General features: G+C 41.7%; 2 protein-coding genes across 3 annotated transcripts in view; one reads left to right on the forward strand and one right to left on the reverse strand.

Moving 5' to 3' along the window:
• Nucleotides 1-420: 420 nt before the first annotated feature.
• On the reverse strand, nucleotides 421-5077 carry LOC121325715 (transmembrane protein 170A-like). Of its 2 annotated transcripts, none has more exons than XM_041268603.1 (3): nucleotides 4795-5077; nucleotides 3273-3443; nucleotides 421-2797 (listed from the first exon to the last, which is right to left on the reverse strand). In XM_041268603.1, exons 1-3 carry the CDS (start codon nucleotides 4919-4921, stop codon nucleotides 2667-2669), a joined length of 429 nt encoding a protein of 142 aa, XP_041124537.1. In that variant the 5' UTR covers nucleotides 4922-5077; the 3' UTR covers nucleotides 421-2666. The 2 variants fall into 2 exon arrangements, with proteins under 2 accessions (XP_041124537.1, XP_041124538.1); XM_041268604.1 differs by lacking the exon at nucleotides 4795-5077 and adding an exon at nucleotides 4547-4760.
• Nucleotides 5050-20180, forward strand: part of LOC121325333 (craniofacial development protein 1-like) — a 30022-nt gene continuing 14891 nt past the window's right edge. Inside the window, exons 1-4 of the mRNA XM_041267760.1 lie at nucleotides 5050-5098; nucleotides 6269-6510; nucleotides 7007-7131; nucleotides 9634-9762. Coding sequence (XP_041123694.1) covers nucleotides 5050-5098; nucleotides 6269-6510; nucleotides 7007-7131; nucleotides 9634-9762 — 545 coding nt within the window. The remainder of the gene's footprint in view (nucleotides 5099-6268; nucleotides 6511-7006; nucleotides 7132-9633; nucleotides 9763-20180) is intronic.

Raw genomic sequence — 20180 nt, forward strand, 5'->3', positions numbered from 1 at the left:
AGGAATGAAGCTAACGTAGCTAACAGCAAATCAGTTGCAGGTTAGAGCAAGTTATTGCTTTGAGTAAGCAGTCTTGCTAGTATTTGCTTCAGAGTAGGTACATACATACATATTTTTCATTCTTGTTATAAAACGGTGGAGCTGAACAATGATTCACCAGAGAGCAACCGTTGTTCAGCTGACTGCTGCTGCAGAAACTGGTGCTATTATTTTTTACAGTATGGGTGTGGTGAAGGAACAAAATAAATACAAAATACTGTTACATAGAATAATTCTCAGAATAGAGATGTACTGTAACGTCTCTGGTCATCCACGCCACTGTGCAGAAGTGCACATATGCTTTTTGCTTATATTCGATAGTGCGCTAGCAACAGAAACAAGACAAAAATAATAAAAAAAAAAAAAACAGGGATACCAAACTTATTATTCAAATGTTATTTAATAAGTGTTAACAGAAACAATTGGCACTTAGTGTGTTAAAATAAAAAAAAGAATCTGCCATAACCCCCTCCCCCAAAGTCAAGGATATCACAACAGTGTTAAAATACAGAATTTCTTCAATATATTTAAAAATAAAAAAAAGGGAAAAAAGCAGGCCACTGGCAAATTAGAGCATAGAAGAATATGGGCACTGCAATATAGTCACTTCAGAAACAAACTGGCTTGTTAACACACTGCCTCCAACAGCCTACACCTCAAGAGGCAGACTAAATGTTCAGCATGGAATTTGTTTCAAAACTAGTTTTTCATCTTTTGGTACTCCAATGCAGTCTGATTGTTCTCTGGTCACTCAAGCACAGTAGAGTAATCATGCCAGGGTTTTATTTTTGTCCACGAGCGAACAGAGATTCACCCCCTAAGGGTGGATGTTGGTCAGATTTATGCACCTGCAATTAAAACAATGGGCTCAGTGTATCTTCAGTGCTTTAAAAAATGTTCCCAGTTGCATTTTAGGAATCATATGAACCCTTCTGCAGTTGTAACAGCTACAGGCAAAGTAGCTTCATTTGTACCAGATTTACGGTTTAACACGATTCTGCGTCTCAGGGATTCATTATTAACAGGCATGTTCTTCAGATTAGGGAATGCAATGTCAGAAACAGGAATTACACAGCAACATAAAATCATTACAAAGCCTTTCCATTACATTCATTTAAAAGGAAGTCTCCGTCTTTTGTCAGAAAGAAGGGCTCAACGAGAACAGTTTGTTTCTTGATCAACAGCTATGTTTGATTTTGATTGCCATAAATTAAAAAAAAAACACACCATTTAGTGAAATATAACTGGTGTTCAAAGCTAGCATTTGATTGGGTAGGTCCTGGAAACGACTGCATTTGGTTTTACCAGCTTGCAGTAACCAGGAAAGGTGTTCAGCTGAACACAGCTTCCCTGCTGTTACAGCTCCTTACAACCAAAACTTTTAGCATAAGAAAAAAAGCTAAAAAACTCCAATCTATTTCCATTATGATTCTGACAAAGTCCCGGTTGTAGATATTTTACAATCAGGTTGTTTTTGAATTGCTGTTACACTAAACCAAATTCACAAAACATTTAACTCCACTTTATCTTTCAGAAAAACCTTGAAAGGCATAAATCTTTGTCCGTAGGCTCCTAGTTGTAGAGCTATATGACAGCAAATGGGTCTTGTGTAAAAGGCAATGTATAATACAGGACAGGTGGAATCTCTCTCTCATTCACTGTCATTGGTACTCCAAAAGCTATTTTGCAAAAACACCCATACAACTCTGAATCATAAAATGATGATGTTCACATAGCTGACTATTTAGTAAAACCCTGGACCAGTCCACAGCACTTGTCCCATTTAGTGAGACCTCAAGTTATTGCTTAATTATCAGCACAAGTGGAAGAGAACCAAGGCAAGGGTAGCTTACCCTCCTGCGGGTGGTTCCTGACTACTGCATTACAAAGCGGTCACTGTGGGAAAAGTTGAAGCCCTGCCTCTTGGGGAACAATAGCAACAACTTTGTACTGAAGTCGCTATTTATTTTTGTGAACAGGAATGACAATGTGTACTGTATCATGCTGGGACACGTTGAACCATGTAGCCCTAGTCAATCTATAGGTCTGGAAAGACTAAAACCACACACAGCTTCTGCTACTAGCAGCCCTCTTTAGCAAATAGTCACCACTGAAGTATTTCCGCTGCTTCAAGACACACTGAAGTCTCTTTTCAGCCATTCTCTTAGTTGCATGTTGAAGTTCTATGAGGCCAATACTGCAGAAGAGCAACACCTTCCCAAGTTTGATAAGCAGTGCCACAAAAAAAAATGTGGACCGGTTATGCTGGTCGGTATTAAGCCTTTCGGAACGCTTGCTGGCAATGAGGTATCCACTTGGATTGAAGAGGCTGTATTTTGAAGTGCAAGCAGTCCTTTAAACAGATGTGTTAGTTGCCCATTTACTGAAAATTAAAAAAAATAAACAAATCTAAACCTAAAAGAGGGAGCTGCCCAGCATAGCTTTGCCATTAAAAACAAAGGTGCCCTCTGGCTTAGAAGAAGGCCTCTTATTGGGCTAATGCAACTGCACTGGATGTCTGCAAGGCTGCTTTTTAAAAGGGCGAGCCCCTTAGTTCTCATAGAACTGGACATCTTAAGACTTGTGTGCAACCTATCTTCACCTGCGATTAATTGCACAGACAAATGCTATAGCGTTGCCAAAATCCGCAAGAATGAAATAACCAGGACACAAAAGGACTGTCCGACACCTAGAATGAGAGCTTCCAAAGAGATCATTCCTTTCCCCGCTGCTCTGTAGACCCCGGCAATCGCGGCACCTACAAAGAAAAATAATCAAGAAGAAAATCGATTAACATGGGATCAAGATTACTAGAATCTTTTGTATCCCAGGAGGGAGACAGGGTCTTGAAGATACAGTAGGGCTATGCTCAAGGTACTCACGGTCAATTTTGTTTTTAAAGAAAAAAAAAAAGAGTTTAAGAGTTCTTGAATTAGCTTTCTGCGTTGTCACTTTGTAACAATACCAGTTTATTTTCATTTAAAAAAAAATAGTGCAAACTGCACACCCAGGGATACAAATCTTTGCTAAAGAAATTAATTTTAAAAAATCCAATTCGAAAGAGTGCTGCCTTTATGAACGAAACGGAAGAATGTATTTTTTATTCATTTTTTTCTTTTTTAAAGAAAAAGAGACATGTGTACTTTAAAAGCCATCGTGCATAAATAACTTATTAAAAACACCAACAACGACAAAGGGCACATGCTGAAAGCTACGGTACGAACAGAACATACTGGTTAGGCTTCCTCCGAAAACTGGCCCGATGATACTCATCAGCAGTATGGACACCGACATGAACCTGCCGTACTTGTGCTGTCGGAGCGTGTAGAGGGCCAGCAGCCCTGCCGGCAGGTGGATGACCAGGGACGAGACCACAGCCCACAGGAAGACACCGTACCACATCTCTGAAAGAGAGCAGAGCAACCACACAATGAAACAAGCACTTCCAGCTGAAGACAGTGGGATCAGTGTTGAGATTCCTGTTTTTTTACTCTCTCCATGTGGGGTACTAGTGTCACAGCTTTTTTTCATGCACATCCATCACATGTGGTTTAAGTATCATCACCCACAGAACACTTCCCTTAACTGTCAACTGTAATCAGTAAACGAAAATAGGCTTTAAGTTATTGTAATTTTACATACCGGGGAGCATATATCCAGTTTGCATCAATATCGGATCAGCGCTTCTCCAGATTTAAAGTGTGTACAACTATGAAGTGCAACTCACTTCCTGTAGTTGTGCAAGATTCAATTTACTAACCACCTTAGAAATAATCCTGTTCTGTGCTACACAGCCAGTCACTAACACATTTACACAAACAGGCTTTTGTATAACAGTCAAACAGTACATAATCACTGCTTGTGGACAGCCTTTCAACAACACCATGATACAAAAGTGACAAGGGGCTAGGTTTGTAACTAAATAAAGGCCAACAATTATACATCACTGGTGAGTGTACCTTGTAAAACAAACATGGGGTTTTCTCAATGTGGGGGACAGGTTTTCCTCAAATTAGAGCTGAACAGACTTTTAGGTTAAAAGAGCAATACTGATAATCAAGCAGTTCTTAAAGACTATCAGAAATGCTAAGGTTGTTTTTCCAGTATACATGCGGCTTCAGTAGATTTGTTCTCATTAAAACACATGTTTCATGTTTTGCTTGAGTCCAGACTGTGTGGCTGTGCATTGGACACACACAACAGCTTGGTATTACGCTTTTGTACTGAGCAACGTACTCAAAGCAATGGTGTGTAAAAACACCACTGACACACAACGCAGTCGGTGTCAACCCACATTCCTCAGCGTTCACAAGCAGGAAGTGTCTGTTTAAAATAAAAATAAAAACAGCTGGAGAGGATTATAAAGAAAACTGAACACATTTCAACACCTAATGAACTGTGCCAAACAATGTGACAGACGTGCCCTGAGCTACTTAGAACGCGGTTATATATCAATCATGTTATAGGGTTAAACTATTATAACACAAACTGAAATATAGCGTACTACCTGTACAGTACATCTCAAGTGATATCGCCTGTCTTTCCACTGTACTCTTTACTCGGTCACGTCGTGTAATTGTGTAGTTTATATGTCTTCTGAAATCGGATTTTTTTAATAATTCCACAAAAAAAAAAACTATCCAAGGAATTAAATTAACCGGTTTCGTTGTCAATCAGCCAACAGCAAATGACAAAACAGGCGTGACTGATCAACCTCGTTGAATATACGCGTCTGAGCTGAAGTTAAAGACTCACCCGAGAACTCACACAGCGCCGTTTCGTTGGAGCATAAGGTGCCATTTTCTCTTGGGGCTAAACTAAGAGTTAAAATTTGCCGCACCAGTCCTACATTCGTATTTGTATCAACGCCACCGCTCTGCATTGCTGAGCCATTAACAAAAACAAAAAATAAATATATATATATATGTATTTTTAAAAACCGAGCTCTTCGGGCGTTAAAGCGTAAGCGCCGAATCGCTAAGACTGCAGCACCCTGCGCTCGGCTGAAGGATGGGCCCAACAAAAACAGCAATCCGCACGTCACCTCATCCCACTCACGGTAACCCCAAACAACCATCTGATTGACACGAATGCAGGCAATCAGCTGCTCCAATTCGGGAAAAGGGGCGTCTGAAAATTGTCCAATTAGAAACACGGGGTGTGCCAAGACCAAATATATATATATATAAATAAATTTAAAAAATTAAGAAATACGCATGAGGACATTTTTAAGGTGGAAAGCGAGCGTGCAATCTACTTTCTGTCTTGCGTGGGGGTGGGGGTGTTTGTTGTCTTGAAACGCTGGGGACAGCGAGGGTTGTTGTTGCTTTACATTAGAAACCAGTGTGTACATTAAAACAAAAACAGCAACAAACATGAACCTCACTCAGCCTGTCAGATTACGACTCCGACAATTATTCCTCAAACGAAGACTCAGACTACGTTCATTCTGGTAATCTGGACATCTCTACTGTATTGTGACTGGAGTCGTTTTTTTATTATTTTTTATTGTGCAGTGGGTTTCATTCAGCTGCTAATTCATTTAGGATGTTTTGTGTGTAAATTGTAAATACCTTTCGTTTTTTATAACGTTCTGGAGTTATATGATAATGTAAAGCAGTTGAGAGCGTATCATTTCTAATTTTAAGCAGTCACTAGCTGTACTGTACACACAGCTGTACTGACATAACACTGAAATACATTTTTTTGTAAACACACACACACATATATGTGTGTGTGTGTGTGTGTGTGTGTGTGTGTGTTTTATAATTGCAGTGTTTTTTTTTACATTAGTCGTGTATCTATTAATAGATATTCACTTTGCGTCAGGATTGGCACATAAATTAACATTGAAATTAACCTTCAGACCTTGAAAACAAATTCTAAAATGTAACTAGATTGTTAACAATTAAAAAAAAAAAAAAAAAAAGAATAAATTGGTTTTGCAAGAAGAACCTTATCTAATATTGAGGCAAGTAATCAGATCACACAAGCAGACTGGCCCTATCCTGCAAGGTGTGCCTGATCCTGTGTGAAAGTTTTCAGCCTCCCAGATAAAACCTGCTTGTGATGATGCAGGAAAACGGAGAATTGGATTTGGGATTGGGAATTGATTTTAAACAGGAATTGAGCCCAGCCGTGGTCCCCTGTGTTTTTGCTTGAAGCTCTCGGTAGCCCTGCAGTACTACACAGCCTCTCTGAAATGTAGCTTGATTGCTGTTTCTGATAGAAGCGTGGAGACTGCTCTGCTGTTTCACCGGAGCTTATTTCTTCAACAGAAAGAGAAAGAAAGGAGTGCTCTCATTAGAAGGAGAGGAAGGAGGGAGCGAGAGGAGAGATGAAGCCGACCAGGAGGAGAGTGAAGAGAAGGCTGACCTGTTGGTAGAGATAGAGAAGGACAAAGGAAAGAAGAAGGCTGATGACCTTTGGGCCAGTTTCCTCAGTGACATGGGGCAGAAACCCAAAACTGCAGTGCAGCCCCCGTCCCTGGAGAGCAGCAGATGAGAGAGAGAAGGGCAGCAAAACTATGAACTGTCTGCAACCTGTGACTGCAGACACTCATAGAACATACAAGTCACTGACATAAAACCCTAAATGGTCTAGAAATAGTCAGCCCAAGTTGTTACTTTAAACCTGGAGCAGAGAGTAGGACGATTGAAGGGGCACAGGAATCGTGCAGTAAGTAAAGGGAAGTTGAGAACAAAGAAAAAACAATTCGAATAATGAAATTAGGATCCCTTAGACAGGGCAAGAGGGGTGCCTCATTGTTCTTCTGTTCTCATTTAAGGCCAGATCTTTTGTGTGCCTGGTTGGGACCCCCTCTAAAGTAAAGCATGCTGCTGCATTCACATGTGTCCTTCTCAGCACTTCGTGTCTCCACCTTGCACTTCTAGCGTAATGCTCTTAAACTCGGCATTGAGGCTCGGCGTTGGTCTGTCTGATAAACGATCTGTACCCATCCTGCTAGGCTACAGGAGCCAGCCCGGACAGGTCCGGCAAGTCACAAGGAGAAACAAAGGAACCAGAGAAGCCGAAAGAATCGTCAAAAGTCACCATCACAAAAGTGTTTGATTTTGCGGGAGAGGAGGTCCGGTAAGTGTCTGCAGTTCAGTTTTTTTAAATATCATGCCTTTTGTTTTCTTTATTTCGTCTTCCATATGATGTCCTCCCTAGTCAAGTTAACCTGGAGTATTTAGACTTTAAGAATAGTACAAGTCTGAGTACTCCAAGTCTACTCCTCCTCTCCCACATGTCCTGGAAAAGCTGCCAGCCAACCATGATCACTTATGTCAAAGTTTGGAGTCTGCTTGAGCTTTTTCACATGATCGCCTTTATTGGAGTTTCATTATAATATGGCACTGGTCTCCAGCAGGTTCACTCGTGTAGTTTTGTTCATTGTTGTACCACTCTGTACAGTGATAAGAAATAGAAAAAGACGTGCAAGGCTTTCTGAATCCACTAGGTGGCAGTAGTGCTCTTAAAATGACAGGTGCCCGGTTTTCCTAGCTGCTATGCTAGCCAGTAGCTCAATGCTACTTTTTATCACCATGTTTGGCACAAAGTAAACAATTAAATAACAATGCAAACTTCTTTCATAATGCAGAGAGCTTATTTATTTATCAATTAACAGAACATACCAGGATCACCCCTGATCTATGCAGGTGTCAAACACCTGCATAGATTTTATAACAGGGCGACAGTGACAATACGGAGGAGGTGCGGCAAAATCAAATCATAGTTTATCAAAAGAAGGTTTCTATGAAAAAGTCCTAAACATTTTGTTGAGTATCTTCACTATTCAATGTGGGGAAGCTATAAAAAATGCTCTGAGATGCTCTGATACATTGTGAAAAGTGTTGAATTTAAATCAAGGGAAGTAATGTTAAAACTGTACAATGCACTAGTAAGACCTCATCTTAAATATTGTGTGAGTTCTGGTCACCTGCCTACAAAAAAAATATTGCTGCTCTAGAAAGAGTGCAAAGAAGAGCAACCAGAATTATTCCGGGCTTAAAAGGCATTGTCATATGCAGACAGGCTCAAAGATTTGAATCTGTTCAGTCTTGAACAAAGAAGACTACGTGGCGACCTAATTCAAGCATTCAAAATTCTAAAAGGTATTGACAGTGTCGACCCAAGGGACTTTTTCAGCCTGAAAAAAGAAACAAGGACCAGGGGTCACAAATGGAGATTAGAGAAACCCCATTCAGAACAGAAAATAGGAGGCACTTTTTTACACAGAGAATTGTGAGGGTCTGGAATCAACTCCCCACTAATGTTGTTGAAGCTGACACCCTGGGATCCTTCAAGAAGCTGCTTGATGAGATTTTGGGATCAATAAGCTACTAACAACCAAACGAGCAAGATGGGCCGAAATGGCCTCCTCTCGTTTGTAAACTAGGGGCAGAGACCTTATGCTTATGTTCTTATGTGTCTAGGAGAGTGCACAACAACTAATGCAATACGGAGGAGGTGCGGCAAAATCAAATCATAGTTTATCAAAAGGGTTTCAAAAAAAGTCTAAACATATTAGTATCTTACTATTCTGCGGGGTTTCAATCATGATCTGAGTGGTTCTGAGTTGTGTGTCTCCAGTATTGAGTTAACCTCAAACTCCCTTTACCTGCTGTAAACTTGTCTGGAGAGTCCTTAATGATCATGTGATAACGTCTCATGCCTACACGTAAAATAGTAAAAACAAATGATAAATAAATAACTAAATAAATGACATTTAAAATTACATTGAAACTACTCCCCCCCCAGTTCACACATTTGTGATAATCTCTGTGTTGTTTGCTTACCCACTGTGACCACAGCCAGACAGTATTCAGACTGATTCTGGATGGATTGCTAACACTAATCACCGCACTGCTTCTAAGAAACCCCAGGAAACTGCGCCATCAGCCAGGCTGCTGTATCAGACATCAAGGCATCCAGGCACCGGCAGAATCAGGACTTCATCTTTGGGTCGGAGGTCATAGGAATAAGGGATCTCTTACTGAGCCATGGATTGGAGGCAAAAACTCCAACCCTGTTTTGATGGAGTCCAAGTTAGAAATGCAGCTCTACTGTTTGCACATAGGGGCAGAGACCTTCAGCGTAGGCGTGTGTCTAGGAGAGTGCACAACAACTAATGCAATACGGGAGCAGTTTCTTACAAATAATGGCTTGAACAAGAACTTCAACTTCAAGATCTATTATGGGTGTTGTTGGGTAGAGGTGAACTGTTTCACTGGCACATGTATTTATTTCTTTTCATCTATGGTGACCACACACTTTCAGGCAGCATCAGCAGCTGTTTTTCTGTTACTGTCTTGCTCAAGTTTCCATAAATGGTTATTAACTTGCTGTCCAATAAAAATGAACCCTTTAGTGAACGCATTTGTTTGGAGTTCTTCTTCCTCTTTACTGTACAACCAAACCACTACTTGCTTATGCATTCTGCTTCCCATTTCCAGACCTGCCTGTCAGGCGTGTCATTCCTCTTGCGCTCGCCTTGCTTTGTTCACAGCATGGTGTGCAGCAGTTCTGCTCTTCGTAGTGCAATCATGTGCCCTGCAGTCCCTGAGGCCTGCCCTTGCTTTCCTCCAACAGGGTGACTAAGGAAGTGGACGCTGATTCTAAAGAAGCCAAGTTCTTCCTGAAGAAACAGCAGGGGGAGGAGATGGAGCAGCAGAGCCCCCACAGGCCAGAGTCATTGGCAAAGCCCACAGCCTCCTCTGGGTAAGTCGCTACACCAGCCCAGCCAGTGCCAACCAGTACACGACAAGGGATGCATCATGGATTGCATGATAGTATTTACTGTCTTACTTGTGTGGTCTGGATGATTATGTTGCTGTTTCTGCTTCGATCATTGTTTGCCTTGCTCTCTTAACTAATCCAAGTGCAGTTGTTTCTGAAAAAGACTCCCCAAGGCTGATCTGTGGGAGAGTATATTAGTGTGCGCAGTGCACGAATTCCAATATGCATTAGATTCATTGTGTGCTTAAGCCTGGGCAGCATCAAAGTGCAAACAAAGTTTTCTTTAACTTTGATCTGAATTGCGAGGTGGAAATAGGACTCCGATTGCATAGCAGTCTCACCTATTCCAGGTTTTATATAACAAGCTTGATTAGCCACAGTGTCTAGGTAACAAGCACAGGTGCCTCTTATTAAACTCATAGTAAAACCAGGAATTGCTCTTCTCTCCATCCCTGGTAATGTTACTCAGGACTGCCCGTGTGGGAGCTATATAGCAAATGGAAGTGGATGACGGATAAGATTGATGGATTCGCTATAACCATTGTGTATTCCAAACTGTTGTCTGTGACGCTCTAAACCTTGTGATCAAATCGTCACTTTGGCACGATGACGTGCATGCTTGTATTTAAGTGTGCGTGCAGTGTGAAAGACATTAATCCACAGCACAAGGAGGAGAAGACATTTGGCAACATTTTAAACGTAACACTAATAAATCAAACCACACTGGCTGTTAGAGTTTCCATTGTCCAGTAATAATGTCAGGCTTGCATGTTGACTGGAAAGGTGGTTTGCATGTGTTACTGAAGTACTGATCCTAACCCTGCTGTGGGCCACTGCTGACGCTGCTTCTTGTTATGAGCCGCTGCTGTTGCCATGGTGGCTAATTGCACTTGGACGAGCGTTTGTTCCTCCGAGACGCTCAGTTAATGTACTGCTTGGGATGCGGGTGTGCTTCCCTCTGCAGGAAGTACACTGCGTCCCTTTGCCTTTCCTGCATTTAACATGTGCTTACCATTGACAACAGGAAGCAACTTTCATCTGCCCCCAGCCCCCACCCTCCACCCTGGGTGATAATATTTTTCTTAATTGATGTTTATGTCTGATTCTGAGATCGAGCGATACTGAGGGGCTCAGATGTGGGCAGTGTTTGTCTTTCGCATTTCTATTTGAAAGTCAATTCCTGTATGTTGTCTTTATCAGACAGACTTGAGCTGGAATGAACTCTGCTGCTCAGTCTGATGCTGAATTGGATAAAATAGCATTCAGTGATGCTTTATTGACTCACATTGTGGGCCAGGTATTTATCAAGGTTTCCCCTCATAAGTCAGTTGGCAGAGCTATTTTTGTGAAAACAGTATTAAACTGTTTAGGATACATAACTAGCAACTACAAGGGTTTGGCTCACAAAGGTGTTTGTTGCTAGTTTTGTAAAACAGTGGTTACAAAAACTCACCAGGATGTGATTGATGATTTAAACAAACAAATCTTTAAGGGGCACTGTATCTAACTCTATAGTGCCCATTTCTGTATCACATGTGATACCATGCTTAGTGATATATTATAATTATTTTAAATCCAGCCTCACAAGCCAGGATTTTTCATATGCAGAACACTGTGTTGCAGGACAGGGAGAAACAAGTGTTTTGTGCAAGAAACGGAATCTGGTTACATAAATAAAACAGCTTTGTGCATTAAGGGGTTAAAGCAGTGAGACTGAGCTCTGGAACCCGTATTATACATTTGAATTTGTGGTCTGTACTAGTGCAGAACGCTGGTCTCTCTGCCTGGGTGCTGAGAGTCTCAGCTGGACTGCAGGACGCTGGTCTCTCTTCCTGGGTGCTGGTAGTCTCCGCTGGACTGTAGGATGCTGGTCTCTATCAGCTGGGCACACAGTGGATGCTTTGAATCAGATTTTTAGTTTGGTTTTATTCTGCAGCATTCCTCCCTGGTCCCCCAGGAGAGAGCATTTCTATGCCAGCTGGAGAACTCTGGATCTTGTTGTGAGGTTTGAACCAAAATTGTCCGAGTCAGCAGCACAGCGTTGGCAGGAAGACTGCTTAATATTGAGCTCAGTCCTTGAAGAAACAGAGGCAAGTCAGTTCTTTAAACTTTAAAGTGTAATCTTTGCAGAGCCACTGCCAAGTGAGATAAATGCCCAAGCAAGAGGGGAACCCTTTCCTACTAAAATGTGAGGAAATGGAATAACGGGGGCTTGAACACTGGTATTGTATACCTGCTATGGAATATACATTTTGTTTGTAATAGCCTGGGATACTATACTATATATAACAGAAGAATCGCCGGTTTTTGTAAGCATGACCCCCACACCCACCACCCTTTAAATACAGGTTTAAACATACTTTCTTTTAATATAAATATTACTTGTTAAATAAACAGAATACTTGTACTTACGAAGATGTCGAGCTGTGATCGATTACAAGCTGTCCCGCCATCCTTTTTCATGGAAAAACTACAGTACCCCTTGAATGTTCATGGTGCATCCTGTAGCGCTGCTTGGGTTTGTGGTGACTGCTGCTCTTCTTGGAGTTCACACAAGCCCCAGCAGATAGTAAATCAGCCCGGTCAGCACCAGTGACCCTCACTGGTGGAGAGCTGATCCGAATGATGGAGTAATCTATTTTTGTAGCTCTAGTGTCCTCTGTATCCCCTCCAGCTGGGATGTAGAGGGGGTCGCTTGTATTTATGCACATCTGCATGGCACGCTTCAGAGTTCACACGCTGCTTATCATTTTGGTTTTGGACGTTCTTGATCCGTTTTTATTGAATCTGGGGCTATAAAAAGGAGCCTGTCTGTCTGCAGGCTGAGTAAACAGTATCCTGTCAGGGTCATGGGTCTGACTCCTCAAATATTCACTGTTTATGCCCTGAAAAATGCAGTCGCTGCGAATGCTATAGCTGAAGAGGTTTAGCGTGCTAACCAAGGCTTTTAAACCCATAGTCCCTGCTCTTACTAGCAGTCTTGTTGAAGATCTTTTGCTTTTGTGTTTTATATATGGAACACACAGCTTCTGTATCTTGGAGCCAGCACGATAGCCTGCTTGGTGCTTTTTGTTCAGTGTACCGAACATTTTGCATTTGAAATTGCCCGCGCTACCATCAGCCAGAGAGCCCTCGGGTACGGACGTTCAGAATGCACAATGTTCAATCTTTCAGGGTCTTACGTTTTGTATGTTTTTTGTGGTCTTATGTAAAGCAAATAAAGCGTTTCATAACAAAATTTCATTTTCTCTAAGCAAACCTGGACTCAGGACTGAGGAGGGTAGAAACTATAGAAGCGCAAGCTGCAATTCAGCTTTGCAGAACCACTTCCTGTGCTGTAGGTCAGGTTCACACCATTGCTGCAACCCGGTCATGTAATCTAATTGTAACCAAATGTATCCTTCCCTAATATATAACTGCAGTGAAGCACCTTCCTGTCTCCTGTGCTCATGAGGAAAGCAGCCCTCCCCGCTGTCCTGATACCTCACTGTGAGGTCATATCAATATATAACACATACCGGTATGTATATATAATGTGTTTTTACAAGGTGGGAAACTGAGCAGCTGCTAATTTTAACCTTTCACCTCAATAAACTGCAGCTGCTCTCAGAACAGAAACAGATGTTTACAGCAATACAGCACTTTTTTTTTTTATTGTACTGTTTGCATGCCTTGTGTATGGAGCATTATAGAATGCATTCTGGAGGATTGATCAGGATCTAGAATTGATGACATCAAACTTTAAATATCAAAGCAAATTGTATAAAAAAGAATGGGGGGTGTGTGTATCAAGTGGAAATGAATGCTGTATGCAGGTCGGAAGAGCTGCTTCATTTGCTCACCTGGTAGATGCGAGTTCAGATCCTGAGGTTCCCTGTGCAGGGTTGTAATAGGGGACCCCTTACAGACTGCAGTGCTGCTAGAGAAAGGAACTGCAGCCTGACCACTGTGTTTAATAATACACAGCAGTACAACAATGTACAGTGCTTGTGCAGTGAAACACAAGATTCCAGTGTCATCGTCGTCATCATCCTCATCATCATAATAATAATAATAATAATAATAATAATTGTACAAGTTCAGTGCACAAGTAAAAGAAGTTTATTTGATTCGGGTGGTTTTGTATAAAGCAGTGAATGGTCGGTGTCTGGGTACTGCAATGTTGGTATTTGTCGGCTGTGAGGGTGAAAGAGAGTTTCAGGGCCCCAAAGCCATCTGTAAACAGCTGGAGTTTCCAAATTCTCATCTTTTGTGTTCTGGGAACATCATCTTTTAGTGATACAGATGACCTACTTTTGTGTATGGATTATTTATTGCAGTATCATATTTCATATTGCAAACCCAGGCCAGCAGAAAGGCTCAGTGCCATGGAAGAGTGCAGTGCTGCATTCTCACTTATCTGCAGAGTACTGCTGGGCGTAGCAGCCTAGCCAGTCAGCCTGAACAATTATGCTGTAGTGGTAAAGTCAACACACACAGCTACTGGAAATAGTTTTATTAAGATTTTCCTCAACAGCCTTTTTAGTTGTAGTACTTTCCAAAATATAGTAGGACCTATTTATCTACGTGTGGTTCCTGACGTGACTGCGTTCAAGTCAAGAAGTTCTGTACACACATAGGTGATCGAGCTTGGTAGGGTTCGGCTTCAGCAGTCTGACACAGAAAGTGACATCACAATGCCTTTGGAGAGGGAGGTCAGGGTCAGGTGCTGTCTACCTGAGAAGGGTGGGATTTGGAGCCTGCTCTCCGTACAGCTGTTTACCCCACTAATAATAGCAGACTTTCACTTTCCCCTAGCATGTTGTCTTTCGTGCAGCTGCCAGGTTTCAAAGCGGTGGAAACATGAGAATCTGAGAGAAAAAGAAGCTTCAACAACCGGGGGGAACTGGGGGTCAAAGGCAAGTCTCATGTTTACTACAGCTTTTACCCATTTAACCTTCAAATCAATACATCTTCTAGTCTTTGATAGCACAGCATATCTGGGAGTAAAATAGACTTGAATATCTTGCATGGGGTCAAACCCAGGTCCTCTCGCTCCAGTTCAGAAGTTGAGCGGTCTGGCTATCTGCCTTTCTGTATCACTCTTTAACAGATTCCTTCTTCATTTCCTCGGATCTAGAGTGGTTGTTTTTAAAACTTTTTCTAGATGTGTTGAACCCCCTTTTAAAGAGACTACCAAGACCACCCCCCTGCAAAAAAACCCAGAACAATTCTGAATACATTGGTGTACAGTGTAAACAATGTGTAATAAACTTTGTTTTCTTTGCACCATTGCAATTTATCACATTCATCCTTGATATGTCATACGTTTCGCTTTTAGTGTGCATGTCCATATACAGTATAAACAAAGACATGCATCATTCTTAATCTGATTCACTTTCATGACGCAACGACCTGATCTGGGGCAGGGGCAGGGGGAAAATGAATGCTCACTGGAGTGGCACCAGTCTCCCTGAAATGGAGATACCCTGTAGGTCCTGCCAGCAGCACTGCGTTACATTTATTGTCCATGTGTCCATGTGTCCATGAGTAAAGCAGCATGCCCATGCCAGCGTGCTGTAGTTCTTTAAGGAGAGCAATCGTGATAGTGATAAAAATGCCTGTGGGAACTGGGTTAGTTAAACCGTTGACGTTGCAAGCCTTAAAAAAAAAAAAAAAAAAAAAAAAAACACCCAGCCAGCGGTTCTCCTAGTCTTCATTGCAGTACACTCACAGAGTTTTAACCAAGGTATACTTTCAAAGTGTTCAGAAGTCTGATTAATCTTAGAGGCAGAGTCTCTGGATTTTATTTCGGACACGAAAAAGAATAATGTCACATTTTCTTATTACAGTGTATCAGAATAAAACAATGTGTGTGTGTGTGTGTGTGTGTGTGTGTGTGTGAGTGTGTTCCCTTTTTTTCCCTTGTAAAAGTTTTTAGAACTTTTTTCTGCCAAGTACATAAGGGAAGCCTGTGATAATGATGATTATTATTATTATCATTATTATTATTATTATTATGTAAACGCTGTTCTGTTGTAACATCATCACCCTTCTCTAGAGAAGCGTCTTGTGTTTTTGCGTGGAGGCGCGCTCACATCGTTGCTATGTGATGCTGCGTTTGCGGGTCAGGGCAGTGTAGAATCCGGGTGCCAGCATTCTCATTTTGAGTTTAATCCGTCACTCTTCTCTAGATTGCTGCTGCACTCATGTTTGCAGGCAGACTGCGGTTTGTGGAAAGCGGTCCTGGAAACGCTGTATTCTGTTCACGTCTCGCAGTGATTTGCGGTTATCAGTTCAAGGAAGTTGTCATTCTGAAAGGTTCTGTGGAAAGGTGCTGCTGTTCCAGCTCGTCCATCTTTATTCTGAATTCTCATGTTTTTTTCGCCTGCTTCCACTTACTGTAATTAAATAAAAATGAATTTGCACCGCTAGGGTGAAAGACGAACCGTTTAGGGGGCTCCCAGCGAATCTTAACGGGTTAAATGCTGTTTAAGACAATGGGAGATCCTCTTTGTGGAAATGTAATCAATATAAGAAGCACAGCAGCAGCCCTGTTGAGTGACCTCTTGTTGTGGTTAAACCGGCCTGACCCCATGGGAGGCTGCTGGGGTTTTAATTAAGTAAAGGGGTTTCAGAATCTTTCTAACCCAGTGTTACCATTTCCTCACAAACATAGCTACTGGGTAGAATTATTTCCTTGTTATTCGCTGCAGTCCATATACTGTATTATTTATTTATTCATTGCATTTTTTATTGCAAAATGATTTTTACACTGTAAAAACAATTAGAACTGTGAATGTTTCATTAATAATAATTGTTTTACTAGACTGCAGGAGCGGGTTAGAGAGCAGCATTGTTATTAGCAGTTAATGAACTTCTCGTTTTAAGCACTTTATAGAACTGATATCTCAGCAGGGGTTTCTGTGTTCGTGATGTCAGATGAGCTATTCATCATGACTTTGTTTATTTGACTTTCCTGATGAAATAATGAAAAAAAAAGTTTGCAACGTCCATACAAACTGTTGCGGGCAGACTGCTGCGCCACTCAGACTTCCCACTCTGCTTTATTGCCAAAGCCTTCATATTCCAACCTACAGTACAATGACCTCAGTGTCGTCCAGCACGTAGCGTTTTGGAGTACAGTGTGGGAAATGCATGGAGCAGCTGGTCTTGATGGGGCATTCATTCACTTGCAAATCCCCTTCAGCCCTGGAACAATTCCCTTAAAGTTATTGCTTTGTACATTATCCAGGGCCCAGCTTGTCATCTCACTAGCGCTGAGCTGGTGGCTGTGCATTAGATGCCAGAGCTGGGAAGCTCCCAGAGCCACTTCAAGGCTGTTTCAGATTGGAATCCCAAACAAAGGCTTTATTATGAAACCAAACAAGACATAATGGGACACAGTGCGTCTGTTGTCACAGAGCTCTGTGCTCTTTGCCCTGCTGAAAAGCTTGTTGTTAACATGACGCGTTCCTAACAAGATGCAGTTTAACCACGCGGTGGATTCTGGACGTGGAGGGGGTGCAGCAACCGGCATTGACGTGATGGGGTGGATATTGACAGAGAGGTAGGCAACCCACAAGTGATGTGTTTTTGTTAAGGGGAAGGTGTTTGTTAGGCATTAAGCAGCAGCTGATCTGGATAAGGGAGAAGGTTGTTCATGTGTATGTGAGTCAGAGTTACCAAACTTTTGCTTCCATTTTTTTCTAAGTGAAATAACTGCTTTTGTTTCAGAACCAGACCTGAACAACAGAAAATATCTAATCTAATCTATCTACTCTAGATGTATAACTAGATGGATATACCACGATTAAATCACATTTGAAAATTAGCACTTGCTGCTCTGTATCCAGTTGAAGGACATGCTGTATTTTCCTTTTTTTATTATATTGTAAATCAGTTTGTGCACATTTTTTATTTATTATTATTTTTCTTAAAATCCTTGTCTCCTGTCCCACCTCCAATGGTAAATCTGTGAAATGTAGGGAAGATGCAGCTCTGCATTCCACTGTGGATGTGTGAGGGAACATGATGTGAAGAACTGCTCAATTCCTTGTCTTCCTACAGGGTTTAACAGTATCTGTTAAGAGACCAAGTCAAGTAGGCAGGTGTTTTGGCCGGTACCTTGCATGCTCAGCACACAGAGAAGGCACAAGCTGAAACATTAGTCTACCTTTGATTAAAGTTATGGTTGCCGGAATTTCATGAATATACATTGAATGACAGTTTGATCAGAATAATCTTAAGAGTGACTGCGCTGTTTCCCGTAGTGAACACAGAGCGCCGGAGCCTCTGAGAACCGTTTTCTTGTGAACAGGAACTGAGATCATTTAAGAGACAGTTTCTCCCTTAAATGCTGTCAGATGGGCAGGATATTCACATCCATTACTGATGGAGGTTTTCCTGCAGATAAAATTGGGCAAAGCAAAGCTCAGCTTCGAGCGAGTGCCCTTCACTAATGAGCAGAGCCAGGACGTTATTATTGTGCCCCGCAGGTTGAAAAGACATTCCTCAGACTAATGCTGCACTCTGCTGTTTTACTAGGACTGTCCTTGAGACTTTGGTTATTTAAAAAAAAATACATAAATAAAATAAAGTAATTAAAAAAAAAAACAACCATAATTCCTCTGGGTTCTATCAAAACCTGATCAAAATCAATTGAGTAAAATAAATACATTTCTCAAAATAGGAGTGGCCTTTTGTAAGCATTTAAAATGACAGCACCCTATACATTTAGTGAATGCTAGATCAATGCACATTACATGTGTACAGTACATGCACAAGACATAAAAACAAGCACAAGTGCAACTCCGTGGAAAAGCACTGAAGGGGTTAGGGAGCACACAGGTCTTGTTGGAGAGGAGCTCCCCATGCTGTTTATAAAACACTGAGGGATGAGGGCCATGACTCCCATTGCAGAGAAATTCTGGTTAGTACATCTCAGCTTGGCCGATCAAGCTCATAGTAAACCCAAAAAGGGGTTAAACTACTATGGGTGTCTGGCCTGTTATCCTGTAAAGTGTAAAGCATTGACCCTGTAGCACAAGCTTACCACACTACAGGTCACAGAGTTTTGAAGCACAGCTATATACTCCAGGCAAGACGCCAGTGGAAGACGCTGAAGGAGAATAACAAGGAATAACTTTGTAATGTATTCAGCCCGTCATGTCATGTTTTAAGAGCTGCACGCGTGTTTTGAGGAATTTGAGGACTTTCAGCATTCAGACATGACATGTTCAGAGCAGCACACGTCAAAACACCCATTGCACATCTTTTTTTTTGGTTCAATTCTAAAGAAAAAAAAAAGGTTGTTCCAATGAAGTGTGCTGTGTGTGTTTGGAGTGGCTATCTCCCGAGCAGCTGGGTACAAGCGTTTGTTATCTGCTACCATCGTAGTGCTCCGGAGTTAACTCTTCAGCTGCTACCAGACTCCAGCCATTAACCAAACAATTTCCCAATCTTGTGCCTTGGAATGCCCTGAATGAGTTCTACTGAACTGAACTGGAACTGAATACCTTAGAATAGGGCTATTTGTGTACCACAGTAATATAAATAAAACATTTACTGTTGCATGAGACACGTCTCTAACGAAGAGGTCTAAGTGGACCATTTTTAGATCAATGTCATGATCAATGACACTGCATCACTGGTGATCTAAACCCTCCATTGTCTCTTATAGAACCTCCCCCACCTGACCTTCACTAAACTCATTTCCTATCCTGAACTGAAGTATTTTTCAAGTGCTCGGATTTGTGTTGTTGTTGTGTGTGTGGTTGCCAAGCAACGTCCTAAGACTGGTGAACCCCTTGAGGCACTGTAACCTTTCTGCTTAACCTTTGTACCATCTTCTAATGTATAGAAACCCTAAAAGCCTTCTTGACCAGCAGTGTCTCTTGTGTAACTACGACAACATCCAGAGAGAAGGACAGAGAAACAATGCCCTTTTAAAAAAAAGTACATTTTTTTATTCCTTATTGCCAATTATATGTTCTTATTTGCTCCCTAATTTGGAAGCCCAATTATTTTTATTTCAACCTGGTTCACCGCTGCCACCCCCACGCTCACTTGGGATAGAGGAAGACGGACACGCGCGTCCTTCGAAACGTGTGCCGTCAGCCGTCCGCTCCTTTTCACTCGGCAGGTCCGCTATGCAGCCAACTCTGAGCTACAGCATAGGGGGACCACACAGCTCTGGGCAACTTACAGGCTGGCCCGCAGGCACACAGCCAGTCTACAGGGGTCCGTGGTCGGCAGTGGAATAGCCTGGACTTGAACCGGATTAAGCAGTACATTGATTCATTATGTTTTATCTGCTTTTTGCAAATTAAAATGCAATTTGAAATTTATACCCCATTTAAAAAAATAATAGTAATAATTCAGAGGCTCAAATTTGACACCACTACACTACATTTCACGTT

This window comes from Polyodon spathula, chromosome 13 (genome assembly GCF_017654505.1).
Source record: "Polyodon spathula isolate WHYD16114869_AA chromosome 13, ASM1765450v1, whole genome shotgun sequence".
NCBI lineage: Eukaryota > Metazoa > Chordata > Actinopteri > Acipenseriformes > Polyodontidae > Polyodon > Polyodon spathula.